This window comes from Scyliorhinus torazame, chromosome 19 (assembly GCF_047496885.1).
Source record: "Scyliorhinus torazame isolate Kashiwa2021f chromosome 19, sScyTor2.1, whole genome shotgun sequence".
Taxonomy (NCBI): domain Eukaryota; kingdom Metazoa; phylum Chordata; class Chondrichthyes; order Carcharhiniformes; family Scyliorhinidae; genus Scyliorhinus; species Scyliorhinus torazame.
In genome coordinates, this window is record NC_092725.1 from 16592888 (window position 1) to 16607025 (window position 14138).

Below are 14138 nucleotides of genomic sequence, written 5' to 3' on the forward strand. Positions count from 1 at the left end.
GCGCGGGGCGTTCTGACCCCGGGGGGGGGTGCCCCCACGGTGGCCTGGCCCGCGATCGTGGCCCACCGATCCGTGGGCGGGCCTGTGCCGTGGGGGCACTCTTTCCCTTCCGCCTCCGCCACGGCCTCCACCATGGCGGAGGCGGAAGAGACTCTCCCCACTGCGCATGCGCGGGAAACTGTCGGCGGCCGCTGACGCTCCCGCGCATGCGCCGCATTTCCGCGCCAGCTGGCGGGGCAACAAATGCCGTATCCGCCAGCTGGCGGTGCTGGAAATTCCTCCGGCGCCGGCCTAGCCCCTCAAGGTTGGGGCTCGGCCCCCAAAGATGCGGAGCATTCCGCACCTTTGGGCCGGCCCAATGCCCGTCTGATTGGCGCCGTTTTTGGCGCCTGTCGGCGGACATCGCGCCGTTGGGGGAGAATTTCGCCCATGTTTTTTCAGTCAAGTCCATGAACGCCCGTGTGATCCGTTTTGTTCTCAATCCACCTGGAAAGAGGTCCCCAGCCTCTTCCAAACGGGCTTGTCTGTTGAATTGGTCTCTTTCCGGGACAAGTCACAGCAAAAGCCCTCATTCTGTCCCTTTCAAGGCAATGCCTGTTTTTAAAAAAAACAACCGCATGTTCTTCCGGAAATTTCTCAGACATGAGGGACGGGATTGGCTGTGCGAGTACGGTGGTTTAGCGAAGCCGTGATTCAGTCTTTGATGATGTCCGTTCCGCTTGTTCCCGTTTCCCCGCAGCCCCTCCGACCGCTCAAGGCTGCGGCCTACACCTCGCAGCCCGTGCTGACCAGTCAGGAGATACAAGCCATTTTCTTTAAGATCCCCGAGCTCCATGACATCCACAAGGAATTCTATTCCAAACTGAAGGAGAGGATCGAGGGCAGCAACAATCCCGCGAGCGTAGCTGACCTCTTTCAACAGCAGGTAGGTGAAGGAGGGCACTGGGAACGGGCCTACCCACTGATAGGCCGTAATTGAGGCCTGGGTTTTTCCTGTTTGTCGACCCTGCGGACCAGTGATGAACATGGATTCACCAGGGAGTAACAATGACGCTCTTCCTCGCTGCTGTCTGAACCTTTACGCCAAAGGAAATAGATGCTGACAATCCCGATTTTCTCCCTGTGCGGGTCAGTACTGAGGGAGTGCCGCACTGTCAGAGGGTCAGTACTGAGGGAGTGCCGCACTGTCGGAGGGTCAGTGCTGAGGGAGCGCCGCACTGTCAGAGGGTCAGTACTGAGGGAGCGCCGCACTGTCAGAGGGTCAGAACTGAGGGAGTGCCGCACTGTCAGAGCGTCAGTACTGAGGGAGTGCCGCACTGTCAGAGGGTCAGTACTGAGGGAGTGCCGCACTGTCAGAGGGTCAGTACTGAGGGAGTGCCGCACTGTCAGAGGGTCAGTACTGAGGGAGTGCCGCACTGTCAGAGGGTCAGTACTGAGGGAGCGCCGCACTGTCAGAGGGTCAGTACTGAGGGAGCGCCGCACTGTCAGAGGGTCAGTACTGAGGAAGCGCCGCACTGTCAGAGGGTCAGTACTGAGGGAGTGCCGCACTGTCAGAGGGTCAGTACTGAGGGAGCGCCGCACTGTCAGGGGGTCAGTACTGAGGTAGCGCCGCACTGTCTGAGGGTCAGCACTGAGGGAGTGCAGCACTGTCAGAGGGTCAGTCCTGAGGGACACTGAGGGAGCTCCGCACTGTCGGAGGGTTCGTACTGAGGGAGTGCCGCACTGTCAGAGGGTCAATACTGAGGGAGCGCTGCGCTGTCGGAGGATCAGTACTGAGGGAGTGCTGCACTGTCAGAGGGTCAGTACTGAGGAAGCGCCGCACTGTCAGAAGTCAGTACTGAGAGAGTGCCGCACTGTCGGAGGGTTCGTACTGAGGGAGTGCCGCACTGTCGGAGGGTCAGTACTGAGGGAGTGCTGCACTGTCGGAGGGTCAGTACTGAGGGAGCGCCGCACTGTTGGAGGGTTAGTACTGAGGGACTGCCGCACTGTCAGAGGGTCAGAATTGACGGAGTGCCGCACTGTCAGGGGGACAGAATTGAGGGAGCACCGCACTGTCAGAGGGTCAGTACTGAGGGAGTGCCGCACTGTCAGAGGGTCAATATTGAGGGAGTGCTGCGCTGTCAGGGGGACAGTACTGAGGGAGTGCCGCACTGTCAGAGGGTCAGTACTGAGGGAGCGCCGCACTGTCAGAGGGTCAGAACTGAGGGAGCGCCGCACTGTCAGAGGGTCAGAACTGAGGGAGTGCCGCACTTTCAGGGGGTCAGTACTGAGGGAGTGCCGCACTGTCAGAGGGTCAGTACTGAGGGAGTGCCGCACTGTCAGAGGGTCAATATTGAGGGAGTGCCGCACTGTCAGAGGGTCAATATTGAGGGAGTGCCGCAATGTCAGAGAGTCAGTACTGAGGGAGTGCTGCACTGTCAGAGGGTCAGTACTGAGGGAGGCGCCGCACTGTCAGAGGGTCAGAACTGAGGGAGTGCCGCATTTTCAGGGGGTCAGTACTGAGGGAGTGCTGCACTGTCGGAGGGTCAGTACTGAGGGAGTGCCGCACTGTCAGAGGGCCAGTACTGAAGGAGTGCCGCACTGTCAGAGGGTCAGTACTGGGGGAGTGCCGCACTATCGTAGGGTCAGTACTGAGGGAGTGCCGCACTGTCAGAGGGTCAGTACTGAGAGAGTGCTGAACTGTTGGAGGGTCAGTACTGAGGGAGCGCCGCACTGTCAGAAGGTCAGTACTGAGGGAGTGCTGCACCTTCGGAGGGTCAGTACTAAGGGAGTGCTGCACTGTTGGAGAGTCAGTACTGAGGGAGTGCTGCACTGTCAAAGGGTCAGTACTGAGGGAGCTCCGCACTGCCAGAGGGTCAGTACTGAGGGTGTGCCGCACTGTCGGAGGGTCAGTAGTGAGGGATCTCCGCACTGTTGAAGGGTCAGTACTGAGGGAGTGCTGCACTGTTGGAGGGTCAGTACTGAGGGAGTTCGGCACTGTCGGAGGGTCAGTACTGAGGGAGAACAGCAATGTCGGTGGGTCAATACTGAGGGAGTACCGCAATGTCAGAGGGTCAGTACTGAGGGAGTGCCGCACTGTCAGAGGATCAGTACTGAGGGCGTGCTGCACCTTCGGAGGGTCAGTACTAAGGGAGTGCTGCACTGTTGGAGAGTCAGTACTGAGGGAGTGCTGTACAGTCAAAGGGTCAGTACTGAGGGAGCTCCGCACTGCCAGAGGGTCAGTACTGAGGGTGTGCCGCACTGTCGGAGGGTCAGTACTGAGGGAGCTCGGCACTGTCGGAGGGTCAGTACTGAGGGAGAACAGCACTGTCGGTGGGTCAATACTGAGGGAGAGCCGCACTGTCAGAGGGTCAGTACTGAGGGAGTGCCGCAATGTCGGAGGCTTCGTTCTAAGGGAGTGCTGCACTGTCAGAGGGTCAGTACTGAGGGAGCGCCGCACGGTCGGAGGGTCAGTACTGAGGGAGTGCTGCACTGTCAGAGGGCCAGTACTGAGGGAGTGCCGCACTGTCAGAGGGTCAGTACTGAAGGAGCGCCGCACTGTTCGAGGGTCAGTACAGAGGGAGCGCTGCACTGTCGGAGGGTCAGTACTGAGGGCGTGCCGCACTGTTCGAGGTCAGTATTGAAGGAGTGCCGCACTTTCAGAGGGTCAGTACTGAGGGAGTGCCGCACTGTCGGAGGATCAGTACGGATTGAGTGCCGCATTATCAGAGGGTCAGTACTGAGGGAGTGCCGCACTGTCAGTGGGTAAGTACTGAGGGAGTGCCGCACTGTCAGAGGGTCAGTACTGAGGGAGTGCCGCACTGTCAGAGGGTCAGTTCTGAAGGAGTGCCGCACTGTCAGAGGGTCAGTACTGAGGGAGTGCCGCACTGTCAGATGTTCAGTACTGAGGGAGTGCCGCACTGTCAGATGTTCTATACTGAGGGAGTGCCGCACTGTCAGAGGGTCAGTACTGAGGGAGTGCCGCACTGTCATAGGGTCAGTACTGAGGGAGTGCCGCACTGTCATAGGGTCAGTACTGAGGGAGTGCCGCACTGTCAGAGGGTCAGTACTGAGGGAGTGCCGCACTGTCAGAGGGTCAGTACTGAGGGAGAGGTGCACTGTCAGAGGGTCAGTACTGAGGGAGTGCTGCACTGTCAGAAGGTCAGTACTTAGGGAGCTCCGCACTGTCAGTGGGTCAGTACTGAGGGAGCGCCGCACTGTCAGAGGGTCAGGACTGAGAGAGCTCCGCACTGTCAGAGGGTCAGTACTGGGGGAGCGCTGCACTGTTGGAGGGTCAGTACTGAGGGAGCGCTGCACTGTCAGAGGGTCAGCACTGAGGGAGCGCCGCACTGTTGGAAGGTCAGTACTGAGGGCGTGCCGCACTGTTGGAGGGTCAGTACTGAGGGAGTGTCACACTGTCAGAGGGTCAGTACTGAGGGAGTGCGGCACTGTCAGAGGGTCAGTACTGAGGGAGTGCCGCACTGTCAGGGGGACAGAATTGAGGGAGTGCGGCTCTGTCAGAGGGTCAGTATTGAGGGAGTGCTGCACAGTCAGAGGGTCAGTACTGAGGGCGTGCCGCACTGTTGGAGGGTCAGTAGTGAGGGAGCGCCGCACTGTCAGAGGGTCCGAACTGAGGGAGTGCCGCACTTTCAGGGGGTCAGTACTGAGGGAGTTCTGCACTGTCGGAGGGTCAGTAGTGAGGGATCTCTGCACTGTTGGAGGGTCAGTACTGAGGGAGTGCTGCACTGTTGGAGGGTCAGTACTGAGGGAGCTCTGCACTGTCGGAGGGTCAGTACTGAGGGAGAACAGCACTGTCGGTGGGTCAATACTGAGGGAGAGCCGCACTGTCAGAGGGTCAGTGCTGAGGGAGTGCCGCACTGTCAGAGGGTCAGTACTGAGGGAGTGCCGCACTGTCAGAGGGTCAGTACTGAGGGAGCGCCGCACTGTCGGAGGGTCAGTACTGAGGGAGCACTGCACTGTCAGAGGGTCAGTACTGAGGGAGTACTGCACTGTCAGAGGGTCAGTACTTAGGGACACTGAGGGAGCTCCGCACTGTCGGAGGGTTCGTACTGAGGGAGTGCCGCACTGTCAGAGGGTCAATACTGAGGGAGCGCTGCGCTGTCGGAGGATCAGTACTGAGGAAGCGCCGCACTGTCAGAGGGTCAGTACTGAGGGAGCGCCGCACTGTCAGAGGGTCAGTACTGAGGTAGCGCCGCACTGTCAGAGGGTCAGTACTGAGGGAGTGCCGCACTGTCAGAGGGTCAGTACTGAGGGAGCGCCGCACTGTCAGGGGGTCAGTACTGAGGTAGCGCCGCACTGTCAGAGGGTCAGCACTGAGGGAGTGCAGCACTGTCAGAGGGTCAGTCCTGAGGGACACTGAGGGAGCTCCGCACTGTCGGAGGGTTCGTACTGAGGGAGTGCCGCACTGTCAGAGGGTCAATACTGAGGGAGCGCTGCGCTGTCGGAGGATCAGTACTGAGGGAGTGCTGCACTGTCAGAGGGTCAGTACTGAGGAAGCGCCGCACTGTCAGAGGGTCAGTACTGAGGGAGCGCCGCACTGTTGGAGGGTTAGTACTGAGGGACTGCCGCACTGTCAGAGGGTCAGAATTGACGGAGTGCCGCACTGTCAGGGGGACAGAATTGAGGGAGCAACGCACTGTCAGGGGGACAGTACTGAGGGAGTGCCGCACTGTCAGAGGGTCAGTACTGAGGGAGCGCCGCACTGTCAGAGGGTCAGAACTGAGGGAGTGCCGCACTTTCAGGGGGTCAGTACTGAGGGAGTGCCGCACTGTCAGAGGGTCAGTACTGAGGGAGTGCCGCACTGTCAGAGGGTCAGAATTGAGGGAGTGCCGCACTGTCAGAGGGTCAATATTGAGGGAGTGCCGCAATGTCAGAGAGTCAGTACTGAGGGAGTGCTGCACTGTCAGAGGGTCAGTACTGAGGTAGGCGCCGCACTGTCAGAGGGTCAGTACTGAGGGAGGCGCCGCACTGTCAGAGGGTCAGTACTGAGGGAGTGCCGCACTGTCAGAGGGTCAGTACTGAGGGAGTGCCGCACTGTCAGAGGGTCAGTACTGAGGGTGTGCCGCACTGTCGGTGGGTCAGTACTGAGGGAGTACTGCACTGTCAGTGGGTCAGTACTGAGGGAGTGCCGCACTGTCAGAGGGTCAGTACTGAGGGAGTGCAGCACTGTCAGAGGGTCAGGACTGAGGGAGAGACGCACTGTCAGAGGGTCAGTACTGTGGGAGTGCCGCACTGTCAGAGGGTCAGTGCTGATGGAGTGTCGCACTGTCAGGGGGTCAGTACAGAGGGAGGTCAGCACTGTCAGAGGGTCAGTACTGAGGGAGCGCCGCACTGTCGGAGGGTCAGTACTGAGGGAGCGCCGCACTGCCAGAGGGTCAGTACTGAGGGTGTGCCGAACTTTCGGAGGGTCAGTAGTGAGGGATCTCTGCACTGTTGGAGGGTCAGTACTGAGGGAGTGCTGCACTGTTGGAGGGTCAGTACTGAGGGAGCTCTGCACTGTCGGAAGGTCAGTACTGAGGGAGAACAGCACTGTCGGTGGGTCAATACTGAGGGAGAGCCGCACTGTCAGAGGGTCAGTGCTGAGGGAGTGCCGCACTGTCAGAGGGTCAGTACTGAGGGAGTGCCGCACTGTCGGAGGGTCAGTACTGAGGGAGCGCCGCACTGTTGGAGGGTCAGTCCTGAGGGAGCGCTGCACTGTCAGAGGATCAGTACTGATGGAGCGCCGCACAGTTGGAGGGTCAGTACTGAGGGCGTGCCGCACTGTCAGTGGGTCAGTACTGAGGGAGTGCCGCACTGTCGGAGGATCAAAACGGATTGAGTGCCGCACTGTCAGAGGGTCAGTACTGAGGGAGTGCCGCACTGTCAGAGGGTCAGTACTGAGGGAGCTCCGCACTGTCAGTGGGTCAGTACTGAGGGAGCGCCGCACTGTCAGAGGGTCAGTACAGAGGGAGGTCAGCACTGTCAGAGGGTCAGTACTGAGGGAGCGCCGCACTGTCGGAGGGTCAGTACTGAGGGAGCGCCGCACTGTTGGAGGATCAGTTCTGAGGGAGTGCTGCACTGTTGGAGGGTCAGTACTGAGGGAGCGCCGCACTGCCAGAGGGTCAGTACTGAGGGTGTGCCGCACTGTCGGAGGGTCAGTAGTGAGGGATCTCTGCACTGTTGGAGGGTCAGTACTGAGGGAGCTCTGCACTGTCGGAGGGTCAGTACTGAGGGAGAACAGCACTGTCGGTGGGTCAATACTGAGGGAGAGCCGCACTGTCAGAGGGTCAGTACTGAGGGAGTGCCGCAATTTCGGAGGCTTCGTACTGAGGGAGTGCCGCACTGTCAGAGCGTCAGTACTGAGGGAGCGCCGCACTGTCAGAGGGTCAGAACTGAGGGAGTGCCGCACTTTCAGGGGGTCAGTACTGAGGGTGTGCCGCACTGTCAGAGGGTCAGAACTGAGGGAGTGCCGCACTGTCGGAGGGTCAGTACTGAGGGAGTGCCGCACTGTCAGAGGGCCAGTCCTGAAGGAGTGCCGCACTGTCAGAGGGTCAGTACTGGGGGAGTGCCGCACTATCGTAGGGTCAGTACTGAGGGAGTGCCGCACTGTCAGAGGGTCAGTACTGAGAGAGTGCTGAACTGTTGGAGGGTCAGTACTGAGGGAGCGCCGCACTGTCAGAAGGTCAGTACTGAGGGCGTGCTGCACCTTCGGAGGGTCAGTACTAAGGGAGTGCTGCACTGTTGGAGAGTCAGTACTGAGGGAGTGCTGCACTGTCAAAGGGTCAGTACTGAGGGAGCTCCGCACTGCCAGAGGGTCAGTACTGAGGGTGTGCCGCACTGTCGGAGGGTCAGTAGTGAGGGATCTCCGCACTGTTGAAGGGTCAGTACTGAGGGAGTGCTGCACTGTTGGAGGGTCAGTACTGAGGGAGTTTTACACTGTCGGAGGGTCAGTACTGAGGGAGAACAGCACTGTCGGTGGGTCAATACTGAGGGAGTACCGCAATGTCAGAGGGTCAGTACTGAGGGAGTGCCGCACTGTCAGAGGATCAGTACTGAGGGCGTGCTGCACCTTCGGAGGGTCAGTACTGAGGGAGTACTGCACTGTCGGAGGGTCAGGAGTGAGGGATCTCCGCACTGTTGGAGGGTCAGTACTGAGGGAGTGCTGCACTGTTGGAGGGTCAGTACTGAGGGAGAACAGCAGTGTCGGTGGGTCAATACTGAGGGAGAGCCGCACTGTCAGAGGGTCAGTACTGAGGGAGTGCCGCAATGTCGGAGGCTTCGTTCTAAGGGAGTGCTGCACTGTCAGAGGGTCAGTACTGAGGGAGCGCCGCACTGTCGGAGGGTCAGTACTGAGGGAGTGCTGCACTGTCAGAGGGCCAGTACTGAGGGAGTGCCGCACTGTCAGAGGGTCAGTACTGAAGGAGCGCCGCACTGTTCGAGGGTCAGTACTGAGGGAGCGCTGCACTGTCAGAGGGTCAGTACTGAGGGAGCGCCGCGCAGTTGGAGGGTCAGTACTGAGGGCGTGCCGCACTGTTCGAGGTCAGTATTGAAGGAGTGCCGCACTTTCAGAGGGTCAGTACTGAGGGAGTGCCGCACTGTCGGAGGATCAGTACGGATTTAGTGCCGCATTATCAGAGGGTCAGTACTGAGGGAGTGCCGCACTGTCAGTGGGTCAGTACTGAGGGAGTGCCGCACTGTCAGAGGGTCAGTTCTGACGGAGTGCCGCACTGTCAGATGTTCTGTACTGAGGGAGTGCCGCACTGTCAGAGGGTCAGTACTGAGGGAGTGCCGCACTGTCATAGGGTCAGTACTGAGGGAGTGCCGCACTGTCAGAGGGTCAGTACTGAGGGAGTGCCGCACTGTCAGAGGTTCAGTACTGAGGGAGCTCCGCACTGTCAGAGGGTCAGTACTGAGGGAGAGGTGCACTGTCAGAGGGTCAGTACTGAGGGAGTGCTGCACTGTCAGAAGGTCAGTACTTAGGGAGCTCCGCACTGTCAGTGGGTCAGTACTGAGAGAGCTCCGCACTGTCGGAGGGTTCGTACTGAGGGCGTGTCGCACTGTCAGAGGGTCAGTACTGAGGGAGCGCCGCACTGTTGGAGGGTCAGTACTGGGGGAGCGCTGCACTGTTGGAGGGTCAGTACTGAGGGAGCGCTGCACTGTCAGAGGGTCAGCACTGAGGGAGCGCCGCACTTTTGGAAGGTCAGTACTGAGGGCGTGCCGCACTGTTGAAGGGTCAGTACTTAGGGAGTGTCACACTGTCAGAGGGTCAGTACTGAGGGAGTGCCGCACTGTCAGAGGGTCAGTACTGAGGGAGTGCCGCACTGTCAGGGGGACAGAATTGAGGGAGTGCGGCTCTGTCACAGGGTCAGTATTGAGGGAGTGCCGCACTGTCAGAGGGTCAGTAGTGAGGGAGCGCCGAACTGTCAGAGGGTCAGTACTGAGGGAGTGCCGCACTGTCAGAGGGTCAGTACTGAGGGTGTGCCGCACTGTCGGAGGGTCAGTACTGAGGGAGTACTGCACTGTCAGTGGGTCAGTACTGAGGGAGTGCCGCACTGTCAGAGGGTCAGTACTGAGGGAGTGCAGCACTGTCAGAGGGTCAGGACTGAGGGAGAGACGCACTGTCAGATGGTCAGTAGTGTGGGAGTGCCGCACTGTCAGAGGGTCAGTGCTGATGGAGTGTCGCACTGTCAGGGGGTCAGTACAGAGGGAGGTCAGCACTGTCAGAGGGTCAGTACTGAGGGAGCGCCGCACTGTCGGAGGGTCAGTACTGAGGGAGCGCCGCACTGTTGGAGGATCAGTTCTGAGGGAGTGCTGCACTGTTGGAGGGTCAGTACTGAGGGAGCGCCGCACTGCCAGAGGGTCAGTACTGAGGGTGTGCCGCACTGTCGGAGGGTCAGTAGTGAGGGATCTCTGCACTGTTGGAGGGTCAGTACTGAGGGAGTGCTGCACTGTTGGAGGGTCAGTACTGAGGGAGCTCTGCACTGTCGGAGGGTCAGTACTGAGGGAGAACAGCACTGTCGGTTGGTCAATACTGAGGGAGAGCCGCACTGTCAGAGGGTCAGTGCTGAGGGAGTGCCGCACTGTCAGAGGGTCAGTACTGAGGGAGTGCCGCACTGTTGGAGGGTCAGTACTGAGGGAGCGCCGCACTGTCGGAGGGTCAGTACTGAGGGAGCACTGCACTGTCAGAGGGCCAGTACTGAGGGAGTGCCGCACTGTCAGATTGACAGTACTGAGGGAGTGCCGCACTGTCAGAGGGTCAGTACTGAAGGAGCGCCGCACTGTTGGAGGGTCAGTACTGAGGGAGCGCTGCACTGTCAGAGGATCAGTACTGATGGAGCGCCGCACAGTTGGAGGGTCAGTACTGAGGGCGTGCCGCACTGTCGGAGGATCAAAACGGATTAAGTGCCGCACTGTCAGAGGGTCAGTACTGAGGGAGTGCCGCACTGTCAGTGGGTCAGTACTGAGGGAGTGCCGCACTGTCAGAGGTTCAGTACTGAGGGAGTGCCGCACTGTCAGAGGGTCAGTACTGAGGGAGAGGTGCACAGTCAGAGGGTCAGTACTGAGGGAGTGCCGCACTGTCAGAGGGTCAGTACTGCGGGAGCTCTGCACTGTCAGAGGGTCAGTACTGAGGGAGCTCCGCGCTGTCAGTGGGTCAGTACTGAGGGAGCGCCGCACTGTCAGAGGGTCAGTACTGAGGGAGAGGTGCACTGTCAGAGGGTCAGTACTGAGGGAGTGCCGCACTGTCAGAGGGTCAGTACTGCGGGAGCTCTGCACTGTCAGAGGGTCAGTACAGAGGGAGGTCAGCACTGTCAGAGGGTCAGGACTGAGGGAGCGCCGCACTGTCGGAGGGTCAGTACTGAGGGAGCGCCGCACTGTTGGAGGATCAGTTCTGAGGGAGTGCTGCACTGTTGGAGGGTCAGTACTGAGGGAGCGCCGCACTGCCAGAGGGTCAGTACTGAGGGTGTGCCGCACTGTCGGAGGGTCAGTAGTGAGGGATCTCTGCACTGTTGGAGGGTCAGTACTGAGGGAGCTCTGCACTGTCGGAGGGTCAGTACTGAGGGAGAACAGCACTGTCGGTGGGTCAATACTGAGGGAGAGCCGCACTGTCAGAGTGTCAGTACTGAGGGAGTGGCGCAATTTCGGAGGCTTCGTACTGAGGGAGTGCCGCACTGTCAGAGGGTCAGTACTGAGGGAGTACCGCACTGTCAGAGGGTCAGTACTGAGGAAGCGCCGCACTGTCAGAGGGTCAGTACTGAGGGAGCGCCGCACTGTCAGAGGGTCAGTACTGAGGTAGCGCCGCACTGTCAGAGGGTCAGTACTGAGGGAGTGCCGCACTGTCAGAGGGTCAGTACTGAGGGAGCGCCGCACTGTCAGGGGGTCAGTACTGAGGTAGCGCCGCACTGTCAGAGGGTCAGCACTGAGGGAGTGCAGCACTGTCAGAGGGTCAGTCCTGAGGGACACTGAGGGAGCTCCGCACTGTCGGAGGGTTCGTACTGAGGGAGTGCCGGACTGTCAGAGGGTCAATACTGAGGGAGCGCTGCGCTGTCGGAGGATCAGTACTGAGGGAGTGCTGCACTGTCAGAGGGTCAGTACTGAGGAAGCGCCGCACTGTCAGAAGTCAGTACTGAGGGAGTGCAGCACTGTCGGAGGGTTCGTACTGAGGGAGTGCCGCACTGTCGGAGGGTCAGTACTGAGGGAGTGCTGCACTGTCAGAGGGTCAGTACTGAGGGAGCGCCGCACTGTTGGAGGGTTAGTACTGAGGGAGTGCCGCACTGTCAGATGGTCAGTACTGAGGGAGAGGTGCACTGTCAGAGGGTCAGTACTGAGGGAGTGCCGCACTGTCAGAGGGTCAGTACTGAGGGAGCGCCGCACTGTCAGAGGGTCAGTACTGAGGGAGTGCCGCACTGTCAGAGGGTCAGTACTGAGGGAGCGCCGCACTGTCAGGGGGTCAGTACTGAGGTAGCGCTGCGCTGTCGGAGGATCAGTACTGAGGGAGTGCTGCACTGTCAGAGGGTCAGTACTGAGGAAGCGCCGCACTGTCAGAAGTCAGTACTGAGGGAGTGCCGCACTGTCGGAGGGTTCGTACTGAGGGAGTGCCGCACTGTCGGAGGGTCAGTACTGAGGGAGCGCCGCACTGTTGGAGGGTTAGTACTGAGGGAGTGCCGCACTGTCAGAGGGTCAGAATTGACGGAGTGCCGCACTGTCAGTGGGACAGAATTGAGGGAGCACCGCACTGTCAGAGGGTCAGTACTGAGGGAGTGCCGCACTGTCAGAGGGTCAATATTGAGGGAGTGCTGCGCTGTCAGAGGGACAGTACTGAGGGAGTGCCGCACTGTCAGAGGGTCAGTACTGAGGGAGCGCCGCACTGTCAGAGGGTCAGAACTGAGGGAGTGCCGCACTTTCAGGGGGTCAGTACTGAGGGAGTGCCGCACTGTCAGAGGGTCAGAATTGAGGGAGTGCCGCACTGTCAGAGGGTCAATATTGAGCGAGTGCCGCAATGTCAGAGAGTCAGTACTGAGGGAGTGCTGCACTGTCAGAGGGTCAGTACTGAGGGAGGCGCCGCACTGTCAGAGGGTCAGTACTGAGGGAGGCGCCGCACTGTCAGAGGGTCAGTACTGAGGGAGCGCCGCACTGTCAGAGGGTCAGAACTGAGGGAGTGCCGCATTTTCAAGGGGTCAGTACTGAGGGAGTGCTGCACTGTCGGAGGGTCAGTTCTGAGGGAGTGCCGCACTGTCAGAGGGCCAGTACTGAAGGAGTGCCGCACTGTCAGAGGGTCAGTACTGAGGGTGTGCCGCACTGTCGGAGGGTCAGAACTGAGGGAGTGCCGCACTGTCGGAGGGTCAGTACTTAGGGAGTGCCGCACTGTCAGAGGGCCAGTACTGAAGGAGTGCCGCACTGTCAGAGGGTCAGTACTGAGGGAGTGCCGCACTGTCGGAGGGTTTGTACTGAGGGAGTGCCGCACTGTCGGAGGGTCAGTACTGAGGGAGTGCTGCACTGTCAGAGGGTCAGTACTGAGGGAGCGCCGCACTGTTGGAGGGTTAGTACTGAGGGACTGCCGCACTGTCAGAGGGTCAGAATTGACGGAGTGCCGCACTGTCAGGGGGACAGAATTGAGGGAGCAACGCACTGTCAGGGGGACAGTACTGAGGGAGTGCCGCACTGTCAGAGGGTCAGTACTGAGGGAGCGCCGCACTGTCAGAGGGTCAGAACTGAGGGAGTGCCGCACTTTCAGGGGGTCAGTACTGAGGGAGTGCCGCACTGTCAGAGGGTCAGTACTGAGGGAGTGCCGCACTGTCAGAGGGTCAGAATTGAGGGAGTGCCGCACTGTCAGAGGGTCAATATTGAGGGAGTGCCGCAATGTCAGAGAGTCAGTACTGAGGGAGTGCTGCACTGTCAGAGGGTCAGTACTGAGGTAGGCGCCGCACTGTCAGAGGGTCAGTACTGAGGGAGGCGCCGCACTGCCAGAGGGTCAGTACTGAGGGAGGCGCCGCACTGTCAGAGGGTCAGTACTGAGGGAGTGCCGCACTGTCAGAGGGTCAGTACTGAGGGAGTGCCGCACTGTCGGTGGGTCAGTACTGAGGGAGTACTGCACTGTCAGTGGGTCAGTACTGAGGGAGTGCCGCACTGTCAGAGGGTCAGTACTGAGGGAGTGCAGCACTGTCAGAGGGTCAGGACTGAGGGAGAGACGCACTGTCAGAGGGTCAGTACTGTGGGAGTGCCGCACTGTCAGAGGGTCAGTGCTGATGGAGTGTCGCACTGTCAGGGGGTCAGTACAGAGGGAGGTCAGCACTGTCAGAGGGTCAGTACTGAGGGAGCGCCGCACTGTCGGAGGGTCAGTACTGAGGGAGCGCCGCACTGCCAGAGGGTCAGTACTGAGGGTGTGCCGCACTTTCGGAGGGTCAGTAGTGAGGGATCTCTGCACTGTTGGAGGGTCAGTACTGAGGGAGTGCTGCACTGTTGGAGGGTCAGTACTGAGGGAGCTCTGCACTGTCGGAAGGTCAGTACTGAGGGAGAACAGCACTGTCGGTGGGTCAATACTGAGGGAGAGCCGCACTGTCAGAGGGTCAGTGCTGAGGGAGTGCCGCACTGTCAGAGGGTCAGTACTGAGGGAGCGCCGCACTGTTGGAGGGTCAGTACTGAGGGAGCGCTGCACTGTCAGA

General features: G+C 59.8%; 1 protein-coding gene across 2 annotated transcripts in view; it reads left to right on the top strand.

Moving 5' to 3' along the window:
- LOC140396031 (active breakpoint cluster region-related protein-like) overlaps positions 1-14138 on the top strand; it is a 247430-nt gene that overhangs the window by 96400 nt on the left and 136892 nt on the right. For both annotated transcript variants that reach the window (XM_072484097.1, XM_072484096.1), the window contains exon 4: positions 740-925. In XM_072484097.1, the coding sequence (XP_072340198.1) occupies positions 740-925 (186 nt within the window). The remainder of the gene's footprint in view (positions 1-739; positions 926-14138) is intronic.